Consider the following 13,417-nt stretch of genomic DNA (forward strand, 5'->3'; position numbering starts at 1 on the left):
AAAGAAGGGACAACAGCACACACTGTGGCATCTCAAGGTTCAGAATGTCTTCCACAAATCTTCCCTTAGCAAAGTTATACATCTTTCTCCATCAGCCATCATCAGGTCAAAATTTCAATTTGACAAGTACTTTGGTTTATGACCAAATATCTACAAAACTAAAGATATTCCCATCAGCCTCAGCTGTACTCTGTGTTTAGTGATAATTAGCACATGTTAGCATGTTAACACACTAAGTTAAGATGGTGAACATGATGAACAAAACAGCTGCTAAACACCAGCATGTTAACATTGTCATTGTGAGCATGTTAGCATGCTGTAGTTAGCATTTATCTCACAGCACCACTATATCTAAGTACAGCCTCACAGAGCTGCTAGCATGACTGCAGACTCTTAAGTCATGTTTAAGCCTTGGTGATAGCTAGGATATTTATATTTTCATCTATATTTTAACCAGAGATCCTTTTCTTAAGTTTGCTTTGTTCTTTGGCTCCGCCCACTAATACAACACAACCACTCAGGCTATTTCTGCTACATAAGCAGCTCCGCCTTTCAGAAAAAAAGCTTCTCAAACTAAAACACGTATTACAGAATCATCAGCAGAAATAGGCCATACAGGAAGAGGTTTCCCACCTACATTTCACTTCAGTCTGATGTTCACACAGTCCGCAGCAAGACAACATGGAGGTCGCAGCTCTCTGCATCAGACTGTGTGAGTACTGAGTCTGTCTCCATTTACTGTGACAGTTACGAGAAAACAAAATGATAAGTTGTTTAAAGTTTAAGATAATAATAATATAAATAATAATTTTGCAGTTAGAGGTTCTCGCAGCAAAAACGAGATAACACAGGTTTGTTTTATACACGGGAACATCTCGGTGATGTTTCAAAACAAAACAAAAAGACTGTAGAATGTGTTTGTCTTTACCAGTTATATTTTTTAGACACACTGCTCTTCAAAAGTAGTTATAGACCTGAGAGTAGCTATTATTGCTTTAATTTAGCTTTAAGATGTTGAGCTGACGTTTCTAGATCACAAATATTCAGAAAATTCGAGCAATACACTCACAGATTTTAGCATCTGAATGGTTTATCTGTGTCCCTACAGTGATCATGTATCATAGTTTTAAGCAAGAGAACAGAAATAATACAAAGCATATAGGTGCTATAAATAAGTGTCTGATGATGTTGAGCTCTCTTCTATTTTCTCATCAGTGGTGACTGTGGTGACCCTGCTGTGTGCACATGCTCAGAAAAATGGTAAGTACCACTGACTTCCTCGTTGATATGAAAATTATTTACCGTTTTGAACAATACATTTTTGCTGGGAAGTGTTTGTGGTAAATTATTTGAGAAAAGTAGGAAAATATGTTGTGATTTTGGTGAACCTACCCTTTTTGAAACTCAAAAAATAAACGTTTGTTTGATCATCCAAGGATTGGCGTCACCTATATCCTTTATTACACTTATGTAATAATTTGTTTTAATTTTATTGTTTGATTTTAGAGGCGTTTCCCAGTCATTTATATTCAGTTCATGTTCATGTTTCAGTAGTTTTGTATGGATCAAATGTTTTAATTGACTCTTTCTTCTTCTTCTTCATCTCAGATCCAGTTATCTGTATCGTCCCAAACAGACTGCAGTTCTTTCAATATGAGTCTGTAACTTTTCATTGTGAGGAGTTTGATGGTTCAACTGGATGTAAACGTGTACATGAGTCCAAAGGGAAAATACCCCCATGTGGTACTAATAGGGTGAAATCAGCAGGTTCATCCTGCGACATTGTTAATGTTTATCCAGAGGACAGTGGTGAATACTGGTGTGAAGCTGGAGGGGGGAGAAATAGCAGCATCAACATCAATGTCACTGGTATGTTCACAATACGACAAGATATTTTTCATAAATGTATATTTAACATGAAATAAATATCAAACACTTGTTGCTCAGTTGGTTCTGTGATTCTGGAGAGTCCTGTTCATCCTGTGATGGAGGGAGAAACTGTGACTCTGCGCTGCAGAAACAAAACTACTTCTGCCAACCTCCCAGCTGATTTCTATAAAGATGGACTCTTCATCAGGACTGAGCCTACAGGAAAAATGACCATCGTCAGTGTTTCCAAGTCTGATGAAGGACTCTACAAGTGTAACATCTCTGGAGCTGGAGAATCACCAGAGAGCCGACTGGCTGTCAGAGGTGAGACACTGAAGGACTTTAAGTCAAATTAAAATTATATTTTTCCTTTCGTATTGTGTGACACTCAGCAAATTCATGTCAGTCTGTTGAGTTGCTTTTTTCTTCATTAAGTTTTAAAACAACCAATTATTTTATCTTGCATTGATTCTTAAAGAGGACATATTCTGCACATTTCCATGTCTATATTTATATTCTGGGGCTCTACTGGAATATCTTTGCATGATTTCCAGTTTAAAACTCCTTATTTATCTTCTACTGGCCCTTTATGCAGCCCCTCAGTTCAGCCTCTGTCTGAAACAGGCAATTTTAGTTCCTGTCTCTTTAAGGCCCCCTTCCCGATGACCCCACTGCTTTAATTTAGCTTTAAGATGTTGAGCTGACGTTTCTAGATCACAAATATTCAGAAAATTCGAGCAATACACTCACAGATTTTAGCATCTGAATGGTTTATCTGTGTCCCTACAGTGATCATGTATCATAGTTTTAAGCAAGAGAACAGAAATAATACAAAGCATATAGGTGCTATAAATAAGTGTCTATGTGATGTTGAGCTCTCTTCTATTTTCTCATCAGTGGTGACTGTGGTGACCCTGCTGTGTGCACATGCTCAGAATGATGGTAAGTACTACTGACTTCCTCGTTGATATGAAAATTATTTACCGTTTTGAACAATACATTTTTGCTGGGAAGTGTTTGTGGTAAATTATTTGAGAAAAGTAGGAAAATATGTTGTGATTTTGGTGAACTGACCCTTTTTGAAACTCAAAATATAAACGTTTGTTTAATCATCCAAGGATTGGTGTCACCTATATCCTTTATTACACTTATGTAATAATTTGTTTTAATTTTATTGTTTGATTTTAGAGGCGTTTCCCAGTCATTTATATTCAGTTCATGTTCATGTTTCAGTAGTTTTGTGTGGATCAAATGTTTTAATTGACTCTTTCTTCTTCTTCTTTGTCTCAGATCCAGTTTTCTGTATCGTCCCAAACAGACTGCAGTTCTTTCAATATGAGTCTGTAACTTTTCATTGTGAGGAGTTTGATGGTTCAACTGGATGTAAACGTGTACATGAGTCCAAAGGGAAAATACCCCCATGTGGTACTAATAGGGTGAAATCAGCAGGTTCATCCTGCAGCATTGCAAATGTTTATCCAGAGGACAGTGGTGAATACTGGTGTGAAGCTGGAGGGGGGAGAAGGAGCAGCATCAACATCAATGTCACTGGTATGTTCACAATATGACAAGATATTTTTCATAAATGTATATTTAACATGAAATAAATATCAAACACTTGTTGCTCAGATGGTTCTGTGATTCTGGAGAGTCCTGTTCATCCTGTGATGGAGGGAGAAACTGTGACTCTGCGCTGCAGAAACAAAACTACTTCTGCCAACCTCCCAGCTGATTTCTATAAAGATGGACTCTTCATCAGAACTGAGCCTACAGGAAACATGACCATCTCCAATGTTTCCAAGTCTGATGACGGAGTCTACAAGTGTAACATCTCTGGAGCTGGAGAATCACCAGAGAGCTGGCTGGTTGTCAGAGGTGAGACACTGAAGGACTTTAAATGAAATTAAAATTATATTTTTCCTTTTGTATTGTGTGACACTCAGCAAATTCATGTCAGTCTGTTGAGTTGCTTTTTTCTTCATTAAGTTTTAAAACAACCAATTATTTTATCTTGCATTGATTCTTAAAGAGGACATATCATGCACATTTCCAGCTCTATATTTATATTCTGGGGCTCTACTGGAATATCTTTGCATGATTTCCAGTTTAAAACTCCTTATTGATCTTGTACTGGCCCTTTATGCAGCCCCTCAGTTCAGCCTGTCTGAAACACGCAATTTTAGTTCCTGTCTCTTTAAGGCCCCCTTCCCGATGAGCCCACTCTGTTCTGATTGGCCAGATTCAGAAAGCTTCCTCTGGTTGCAGAAGCTACGTAAACAAACTATAGTCATTCTTTACTCAACATATAACTTCTCAAATCCATCCATACATGTTGGTGCTGAATCAGATCTGAAATATGCGCAACACATTGAGCAACAAAGGTTACGGAACAGACGGCTGTTCGTGGGCATGTGCAAACAATCTGACCTCAGTTCAGGGAGGAAGTAGATGTAACTTTGCAAACAGAGCATCCAGAGCAAGTGAAGCCCTGCCTTTTGACTTGCAGGTGGAATTTTTATATACATTCACCTCAAGTTTTGGAACTCTGACCATGTTTAACATTCAACATTATATCAGTATAAAAACAATAGGAAAAGTCACAAAAAGCATGATGTGTCCCCTTTAAGGTCTGCCACTATGCTGGATTGAAGTACCAGTACAACAAAATACAGTTTGGTAACTATCCAGATATACTATCCAGCCAGCCATAATGTGTAATAGTATTTAGATTGTTAAACAGTTTACCAATAACTTGTTTCATTTAATTCTCATTTCAAAATAATAACGATGAAGAAGAATATGACATGTTTAGGTGACACTGGCTCATGCAGATACTTTCTGTCATCTTTGCAGAATTTCACGAGGACACTTGTCCGTGCTTAGATCACGGCTGTCATATTTACCTCATCCTGAAAGCAGTGTTCGCCTTTGTGTTGGTGGCTCTGCTGCTGCGGCTGGAACTACTTCACTGTGGGAAACTCGGAGGTACAAAAAATAACTCGCATGTAAACGTAACTTTCAAACTAAAGAGGACAAAGGAGTAAATGACAGAGAAGTGAACTGAAAGCTAGTTTGGTCACAAAGATAATAAATATCCCATCATGCTTCATCTGAATGCTAAATGTCTGCCCTGTTCATTTGTTCATGTTTTATGGTCTGTGTTGTTTTATATGTATATATTTGATCATGTATATATTTGATGGTAAGAACGTCTCCTGCTGCTCTAAGGTGTATTTTTCATTGATTAATTGATTTTGTACCTTTTTTTTTTCTAAGAGTCTAAAAGCAGATGTGTTCTGTGTTGTGTGATTCTCAGAAGTCAAACAAAGACGTCTGTAGTCTTTCAAAACCACACAATCAACAAACTATTAAATCCACAATCCACTTTGAGCTCTGACAAACCTTCTGCAGAATAACCACAGTATCTCTACACCTCTATGAATAGACTCTCTCAGGGTGTTTATTTAAATGTACTGCATGTATCATGTAACAATATGCTTTTAATGCACCTTGGTGTGTCACGTTTCATTTGCTGCTTGCTTTCACTACTACCCTAAAAATGTAATGAATTTGAATCAATAATAATTGAATTATTTTCATACTGTTTCATAATTTTTGAAAGGGACAATTTTATAATATTATTTCATATTCTTAATGCAAATAAAAGACCAATATCAAACAAATGTATGTCTAATTACTATATTAAATACTTCTTTTTTTTTTAAAATATGTGCATTTACGTAACATTTATGTTTGGGAAAGCATGTTTATGATGTACAGTGAATGATGCACTGCAGGTGGCAGAGTTGGACTTGTGAAATAAATGAGTTCTATATATGCATGCTATGCAGAGAGAGTTTAGAGAGAGCCATAAAAAATAAAGGAAGAGAAAATCTTGAACCACCACTGAAAACATATTTTAACAGTTAAATTCTGGACAGATGTAACTGCACAATTTAAACTTCATAAAAAAAGTAAACATGCAGACATAAAAGAGGTCATGGAACCAAAAGAACTAAAGGTGTCTTGGTATTTACTCCACACAATACTAGAAGTTCAGTGAAACTCCTATAAACCTTGCTGATACCTAGAAAATTATATTTTCTTCTATATTTTAACCAGAGGTCATTTTCTGAAGTAAGTTTGCTTTGTTCTTTGACTCTACCCACTGATTAAACTGAACCACCAAGACTATTTCTACCACAAGAGCAGCTCCTCCTCTCAGAAAAAGGTTTTCAAACTAAAACACTCAAAATATTATAGCATCATCAGCAGAAATAGACCATAGAGGAAGAGACTGTTTCCTACCTACATTACACTTCAGTCTGATACTCACTAAGGTTCACCAAAAACAAGATAATGTTTCACACGTTTCATATAAAGGAACATCGTGGTGATGTCGAAAAGCTTTCAGCCACAAAAATGTATTTTTCTGCACCATAAAGATTAATCACACTAGCTTGAGGTTAATATTTGTGGTTCAGAGGGAAATATCTTGACAACTATTGGATGGATTATCATGAAATTTGCCATATACGTTCATATTCCACAAAGGATGAATTGTAATAACTTTGATTCTCTGACTTTTGATCTAGCGCCATCATCAGGTCAAAATTTCAATTTGTCAGGTACTCTGGTTTATGTTTATCATATATTTGTTTATCTAAATAAGACATTCCCATAAGCCTCTGCTGTACTTGTGTTTAGTGCTAATTAGCACATGTTAGCATGCTAACACACTACGCTAGAGCAGCACGTCATCTCAGAAAAAGGTTACCTAAAGCAAAATTAGTGTTGCATCATCAGCAGAAATAGGCCACACAGGAAGAGACTGTTTCCCACCTACATTTCACTTCAGTCTGATGTTCACACGGTCCGCAGCAAGACAACATGGAGGTCGCAACTCTCTGCATCAGACTGTGTGAGTACTGAGTCTGTTTCCATTTCCTGTGACAATTACGATTAAACAAAAGGATGAAGAAGTTGAAAAATTTACAATAAAAATATTCAGTTATAGATTCTGGCACCAAAAACAAAATGTTTCACAGGTTTCATATAGAGGAACATCTTGGTGGCGTTGAAGGGCTTTCAGCCCCAAAAATTTATTTTTCTGCAGCAGTTTTTTTATTTTTAGACAATACACTGTCTTCATACGTAGCTATAGATGTAAGAGTAGCTATTGTTGCTTTGATTTAGCTTTCAGGTGTTGAGCTGACGTTTCTAGATCACAAACATTCATAAAAACAGCCAGCAGTACATACACAGATTTCAGCATGATCATCTATGTCATAGTGTCCCTACAGTGATCATGTATCATAGTTTCAAACAAGAGAAGAGAAATAATACAAAGCATATAGGTGCTATAAATAAAAGTGTCTGTGTGACGTTGGGCTCTCTTCCTTTTTCTCATCAGTGGTGACTGTGTCGACCCTGTTGTGTGCACATGCTCAGATAAATAGTAAGTACCATTTAGTTCCTCGTCAATATGAAAATTATTTACCATTTTGAGCAATACGTTTTTTGCTGAGAAGTGTTTGTGGTAAATTATTAAAGAAAATATGTTGTGATTTTGGTGAACTGACCCTTTTTAATACAAAAAATAAATGTTTTTTAATCATCCCAGGAATGCTGTTACCTTTATCCTTTATTATGCACATATGTAATAATTTGTTTTTATTTGTTGTTTGATCATTTTAGAAACATATTCCAGTCATTTATATTCAGTTCATGTTCATGTTTCAGTAGTTTTGTATGGATCAAATGTTTTAATTGACTCTTTCTTCTTCTTCTTTGTCTCAAATCCAGTTTTCTGTATCGTCCCAAACAAACTGCAGTTCTTTCAATATGAGTCTGTAACTTTTCATTGTGAGGAGTTTGATGGTTCCACTGGATGTAAACGTGTACATGAGTCCAAAGGGAGAATACCCACATGTGGTACTAATAGGGTGAAATCAGCAGGTTCATCCTGCGACATTGTAAATATTTATCCAGAGGACAGTGGTAAATACTGGTGTGAAGCTGGAGGGGGGAGAAATAGCAGCATCAACATCACTGTCACTGGTATGTTCACAATATGACAAGATATTTTTCATAAATGTATATTTAACATGAAATAAATATCAAACACTTGTTGCTCAGTTGGTTCAGTGATTCTGGAGAGTCCTGTTCATCCTGTGATGGAGGGAGAAACTGTGACTCTGCGCTGCAGAAACGAAACTACTTCTGCCAACCTCTCAGCTGATTTCTATAAAGATGGACTCTTCATCAGGACTGAGCCTACAGGAAACATGACCATCTACAGTGTTTCCAAGTCTGATGAAGGACTCTACAAGTGTAACATCTCTGGAGCTGGAGAAACACCAGAGAGCTGGCTGGTTGTCAGAGGTGAGACACTGAAGGACTTTAACTCAAATTAAAAATTATGTTTCCTTTCATATTTTGTGACACTCAGCAAATTCATGTCAGTCATAAAGAAATTCCAAATATTTTTATCTCTTTGCCAAGGAAAATGGCTGCAACATTGTGTTGAGTTGCTTTATCTTAAGTTTTTAAACAACAAATTATTTTATCTTGTATTTATTCTACTCTATCTTGAATGATTTATAGTTATCTATCTTATTTATCTTGTACTGGCCCTTTATGTAGTTCCTCAGTTCAGCCTCTGTCTGAAACCGGCTGTTTTAGCTCCTGTCTCTTTAAGGCCCCGCCTCCTGATGAGTCCACTCTGTTCTGATTGGTCAGCTTCAGGAAGCTTCCTCTGGTTGCAACTATAATAGCATTATAATTCCACTTCTTTTCTCGTTCTTTACTCAAAATATGAACTTTTCAAATCCATCCATACATGTTGGAGCCCGATCTGATCTGAAATATGCACAACACATGGAGCAAGAAAGGTTACAGAACAGACGGCTGTTTGTGGGCATGTGCAAACAATCTGACTTCAGTTCAGGGATGAAGTAGAGGTAACTTTGCAAACGGAGCATCCAGAGCAAGTGAAGCCCTGCTTTTTGACTTGCAGGTGGAATTTTTCATTCATTCACCTCAAGTTCTGGCACTTTAACCATGTTTAACGTCCAACATTATATCAGTATAAAAACAACAGAAAAAGTCACAAAAAGCATGATGTGTCCCCTTTTAAGGTCTGCTAATATGCTGGGATAAAGTACCAGTACAACAAAATACAGTTTGGTACCTGACCCTGACCGGACATATTATCCAGCAATCCAAAATTTGAAATTTTATTTAGATTGCTGAAAAATTTACCAATAATTTGTTTCATTTAATTCTCATTTAAAAATAATAACGATAAACAACAACATTTATTTGTATAGCACATTTCATACGGAAAACATCACAATATGCTTTACAAGAACACGAGCAATACAATCCTCCATATCATCATACATAAAAACAGACAAACATACCAATACATACATGGACGCGTAGGTAATTAAAATGCAGAAAGATTCAGCTAAAAACAGGAACAGACAGTTGCTTGACTTAGTTAAAGACAACAATAAAAAGAACTGTCTTGAGTCTATTTTTAAAGGAACTAAGCATCGGTGCTTCTCTAATATCTCTAAGAAGGGCAGTCCATCTATATGAAGCATAGTAACTGAATGCAGCTTCTCCTGCTTTAGAGCACACAGGTGACAACAAGGAGACCACTGGCTGATGATCTGAGGCTTCTTGTTGGTTCATACGGCACAAGCAATTCCTTAATATAATTTGGAGCAGGGCTATTCAGCGCCTTGTAGATGAGTAGGAGGATTTTAGAATCAATTCTAACAGTTATTGGAAGCCCATACAGTGATTTAAGAACAGGTTTGATGTGTGCATATTTCTTAATCCTGGTTAGAATACGTGCAGCAGCATTCTGTATAGGCTGCAGTCGCTGAACAGTTTTTTGGGGAAGTCCAGAAAAGAGACCATTGCAACAGTCGAGTCTGCTTGTGACAAATGCATATGCTAGTTTTTCAGCATCTGAATTAGACAGAAAACCTCTGATTTTTTGATTTTTTTTCTGAGGTGATACAAAGCTGATCTCGTGACGTTATTGATATGACAGTGAAAGTTAAGATCAGCATCTACGATAACACCAAGATTACTGGCATTTTCTTTGCTTTCAAGGGAAAAGGAACTGTGGTGGGCTGTAATTTCCTGTCTCTTTGCTTTTCATAAAAAGGATATGACATATTTAAGCATTAATGTCTCATGCAGATACTTTCTGTCATCTTTGTAGACCTTCAGATGGACACTCATCCACCCTCAGATCACTGGTGTCATATTTACCATGTCCTGAGAGTAGTATTCGCCTTTGTGATGGTGGCTCCGCTGTTGCTGGTGGTAGGACTACTTCGCTGTGGGAAACTCAGAGGTACAAAAGATAACTCGTGTCCACCCACATGTAAATGTAACTGCAAAACTAAAGAGAGCAATGGAGTAAATGACAGAGAAGACTGAGTGTCCTAAAAGCTAGTTTGATCACAAAGATAATAAACATCCCATCATGCTTCATCTGAATGCTTAATGTCTGCCTTGTTCATATTTGCTTGTTTTATGATCTATGTTGTTTGATATGTATACATTTGGTCTGCTGTTCCGTTTTTATACAGTTCATACTGCATGAAAATCCACTTTGAACATAACTCTGTCAAACGCACTCATTTTAAATACAGTGTGTTTGACAGAATGGTGGTAAGAACGTCTCCTGCTGCTCTAAGGTGTATTTTTCATTGATTAATTGATTTTGTACCTTTCAGAAGATTCTCAGAAGTCAAACAAAGACGTCTGTAGTCTTTCAAAACCACACAATCAAAAAACTGTTAAATCCACAATCCAATTTGAGCTCTGACAAACCTTCTGCAGAATAACCACAGTATCTCTACACCTCTACGAATAGACTCTCTCAGGGTGTTTATTTAAATGTACTGTATGTATCATGTAACGATAATCTTTAAATGCACTTTGATGTGTTGTTTCATTTCCTGCTTGCTTCTTCTACTACTTAAAAAATGTTATGAATTTGAAACAATTATAATTGAATTATTACCATATTGCTTTGTAATGTTTGAAAGGAATGATTTTATAATATTTCATATTTTTAATGCAAATAAAAGACCAATATCAGTCACATTTATGTCTAATTAATTTACTAAATACTTTTTTATTGAAACGTGCTTTTTCATAAAATTTATGTTTGGGAAAACATGTTTATGATGCACTGCAGGTGGCAGAGTAGGACTTGTGAAATGAATGAGTTGTTCTGTAAATGCATTCTATGCAAAGAGAGAGAGCGTTTAGAGAGAGCCATGAAGAGAAAATCTTGATACTGAAAACATTTTAACAGTTAAATTCTGGACAGATGTAACTGCACAATCTAAACGTCATAAAAAAGTAAACTTGCAGACATAGAAAAGGTCATGGAACCAAGAGAACCAAAGGTGGTTTGGTATTTACTCCAGACAATACTAGAAGTCCAGTGAAACACTTATAAAGACATACATGAGTATACCCATATATCTGGATGGATGAGGGTGATTCTTTGCCTCTGCTGAATCCATTACAATCATAGAACACACAACCTTAGTGGGCAGACTTTGGTTGTACTGGGCAGCTTTCAGGTGTGAATGATCAGGTAATTCCTGCAAAAGAGAAGCAGAATAACAACAATAATAATAGAAATATGATGAGTAATAACAAACAGCAGCAATAGCCGGAGAAGGACACCAACAGGACCGTGCCACCGCTCCCACGGCAAAGGTTCACAGTATTTCGGGGTTTCCTGCAAGATGAGAAAGCACAAAAAAAACTCTGGGGAAGAAGCCAAGTTAGTAACATGCATTAATGGTACATGAATGTATACAGATGGAGAGGAGGAGAGAGGAGCTCAGTGCATCAGATATCTTGACAACTATTGGATGGATTATCATGTAGTTTACTAGACATTCAAGGATAAATTCTAGGGATTTGGGTTCTGACTTTTTGCCACTTAGCACCATCATGAAGTTGACATTTTTGTTTTTCATTGAACTTAGACAGATATCAGGTGGACCGTCAAGAAATTTACTATAGACATTCATATTCCACAAAGGATGAATTGTAATAACTTCGATTGTCTGACTTTTGATCTAGCGCCATCATCAGGTCAGAATTTCAATTTGTCAGGTACTTTGGTTCATATTTATCATATATTTGTTTATCTAAATAAGACATTCCCATAAGCCTCTGCTGTACTTGTGTTTAGTGCTAATTAGCACATGTTAGCATGCTAACACACTAAGCTAAAATGGTGAACATGATGAACAGCTGCTAAACACCAGCACATTGTCATTGTGAGCATGTTAGCATGTTGTAGTTAGTGTTTATCTCACAGCACCACTGTGTCTAAATACAGCCTCACAGAGCTGCTAGCATGGCTTAGACAATTAAGTCTTGTTTAAACCTTGCTGATACCTTCTTCCATATTTTAACCAGAGGTCTTCTTTAGTAAGTTTGATTTGTTCTTTGACTCCACCCACTGATTTAACCACTGAGGCTATGTCTACAACAAGAGCAGCACGTCCTCTCAGAAAAAGGTTAACTAAAACAAAATTAGTGTTGCATCATCAGCAGAAATAGGCCACACAGGAAGAGACTGTTTCCCACCTACATTTCACTTCAGTCTGATGTTCACACAGTTCGCAGCAAGACAACATGGAGGTTGCAGCTCTCTGCATCAGACTGTGTGAGTACTGAGTCTGTTTCCATTTCCTGTGACAGTTACGATTAAACAAAAGGATGAAGAAGTTGAAAAGTTTACAATAAAAATATTCAGTTATGGATTCTGGCACCAAAAACAAAACACAGTTTCACAGGTTTCATATAGAGGAACATCTTGGTGGCGTTGAAGGGCTTTCAGCCCCAAAAATGTATTTTTCTGCAGCAGTTATAATATTTTTAGACAATACACTGTCTTCATACGTAGCTATAGATGTAAGAGTAGCTATTGTTGCTTTAATTTAGCTTTCAGGTGTTGAGCTGACGTTTCTAGATCACAAACATTCATAAAAACAGCCAGCAGTGCATACACAGATTTCAGCATGATCATTTATGTCATAGTGTCTCTACAGTGATCATGTATCATAGTTTTAAACAAGAGAAGAGAAATAATACAAAGCATATAGGTGCTATAAATAAAAGTGTCTGTGTGACGTTGGGCTCTCTTCCTTTTTCTCATCAGTGGTGACTGTGTCGACCCTGTTGTGTGCACATGCTCAGAAAAATGGTAAGTATCATTTAGTTCCTTGTTGATATGAAAATTATTTACCATTTTGAGCAATACATTTTTTGCTGAAAAGTGTTTGTCGTAAATTATTAAAGAAAATATGTTGTGATTTTGGTGAACTGACCCTTTTTATACAAAAAATTAAATGTTTTTTAATCATCCCAGGAATGCTGTTACCTTTATCCTTTATTATGCACATATGTAATAATTTGTCTTTATTTGTTGTTTGATCATTTTAGAAACATATTCCAGTCATTTATATTCAGTTCATGTTCATGTTTC

The 13,417-nt window shown here is 36.6% G+C and overlaps 1 protein-coding gene across 1 annotated transcript; it reads left to right on the forward strand.

Moving 5' to 3' along the window:
• The first annotated feature begins 244 nt into the window (after window positions 1–244).
• On the forward strand, window positions 245–10,332 carry LOC121889054 (obscurin-like). The gene is made up of 12 exons (XM_042400744.1): window positions 245–712; window positions 1,216–1,260; window positions 1,609–1,869; window positions 1,948–2,193; window positions 2,767–2,811; window positions 3,160–3,420; window positions 3,499–3,744; window positions 4,723–4,854; window positions 7,283–7,327; window positions 7,675–7,929; window positions 8,008–8,253; window positions 10,112–10,332. Exons 1-12 carry the CDS (start codon window positions 682–684, stop codon window positions 10,330–10,332), a joined length of 2,034 nt encoding a protein of 677 aa, XP_042256678.1. The 5' UTR covers window positions 245–681.
• The last annotated feature ends 3,085 nt before the right edge of the window (window positions 10,333–13,417 follow it).

This window comes from Thunnus maccoyii, chromosome 22 (assembly GCF_910596095.1).
Source record: "Thunnus maccoyii chromosome 22, fThuMac1.1, whole genome shotgun sequence".
NCBI lineage: Eukaryota > Metazoa > Chordata > Actinopteri > Scombriformes > Scombridae > Thunnus > Thunnus maccoyii.

Coding starts and splice junctions, on each gene's coding strand:
- LOC121889054 (XM_042400744.1), top strand. CDS start 682: ATGGAGGTCGCAGCTCTCTGCATCAGACTGT. Junction 7,328..7,674: donor TGCACATGCTCAGATAAATA/GTAAGTACCATT, acceptor TCTCAAATCCAG/TTTTCTGTATCGTCCCAAAC. Junction 7,930..8,007: donor CATCAACATCACTGTCACTG/GTATGTTCACAA, acceptor CTTGTTGCTCAG/TTGGTTCAGTGATTCTGGAG.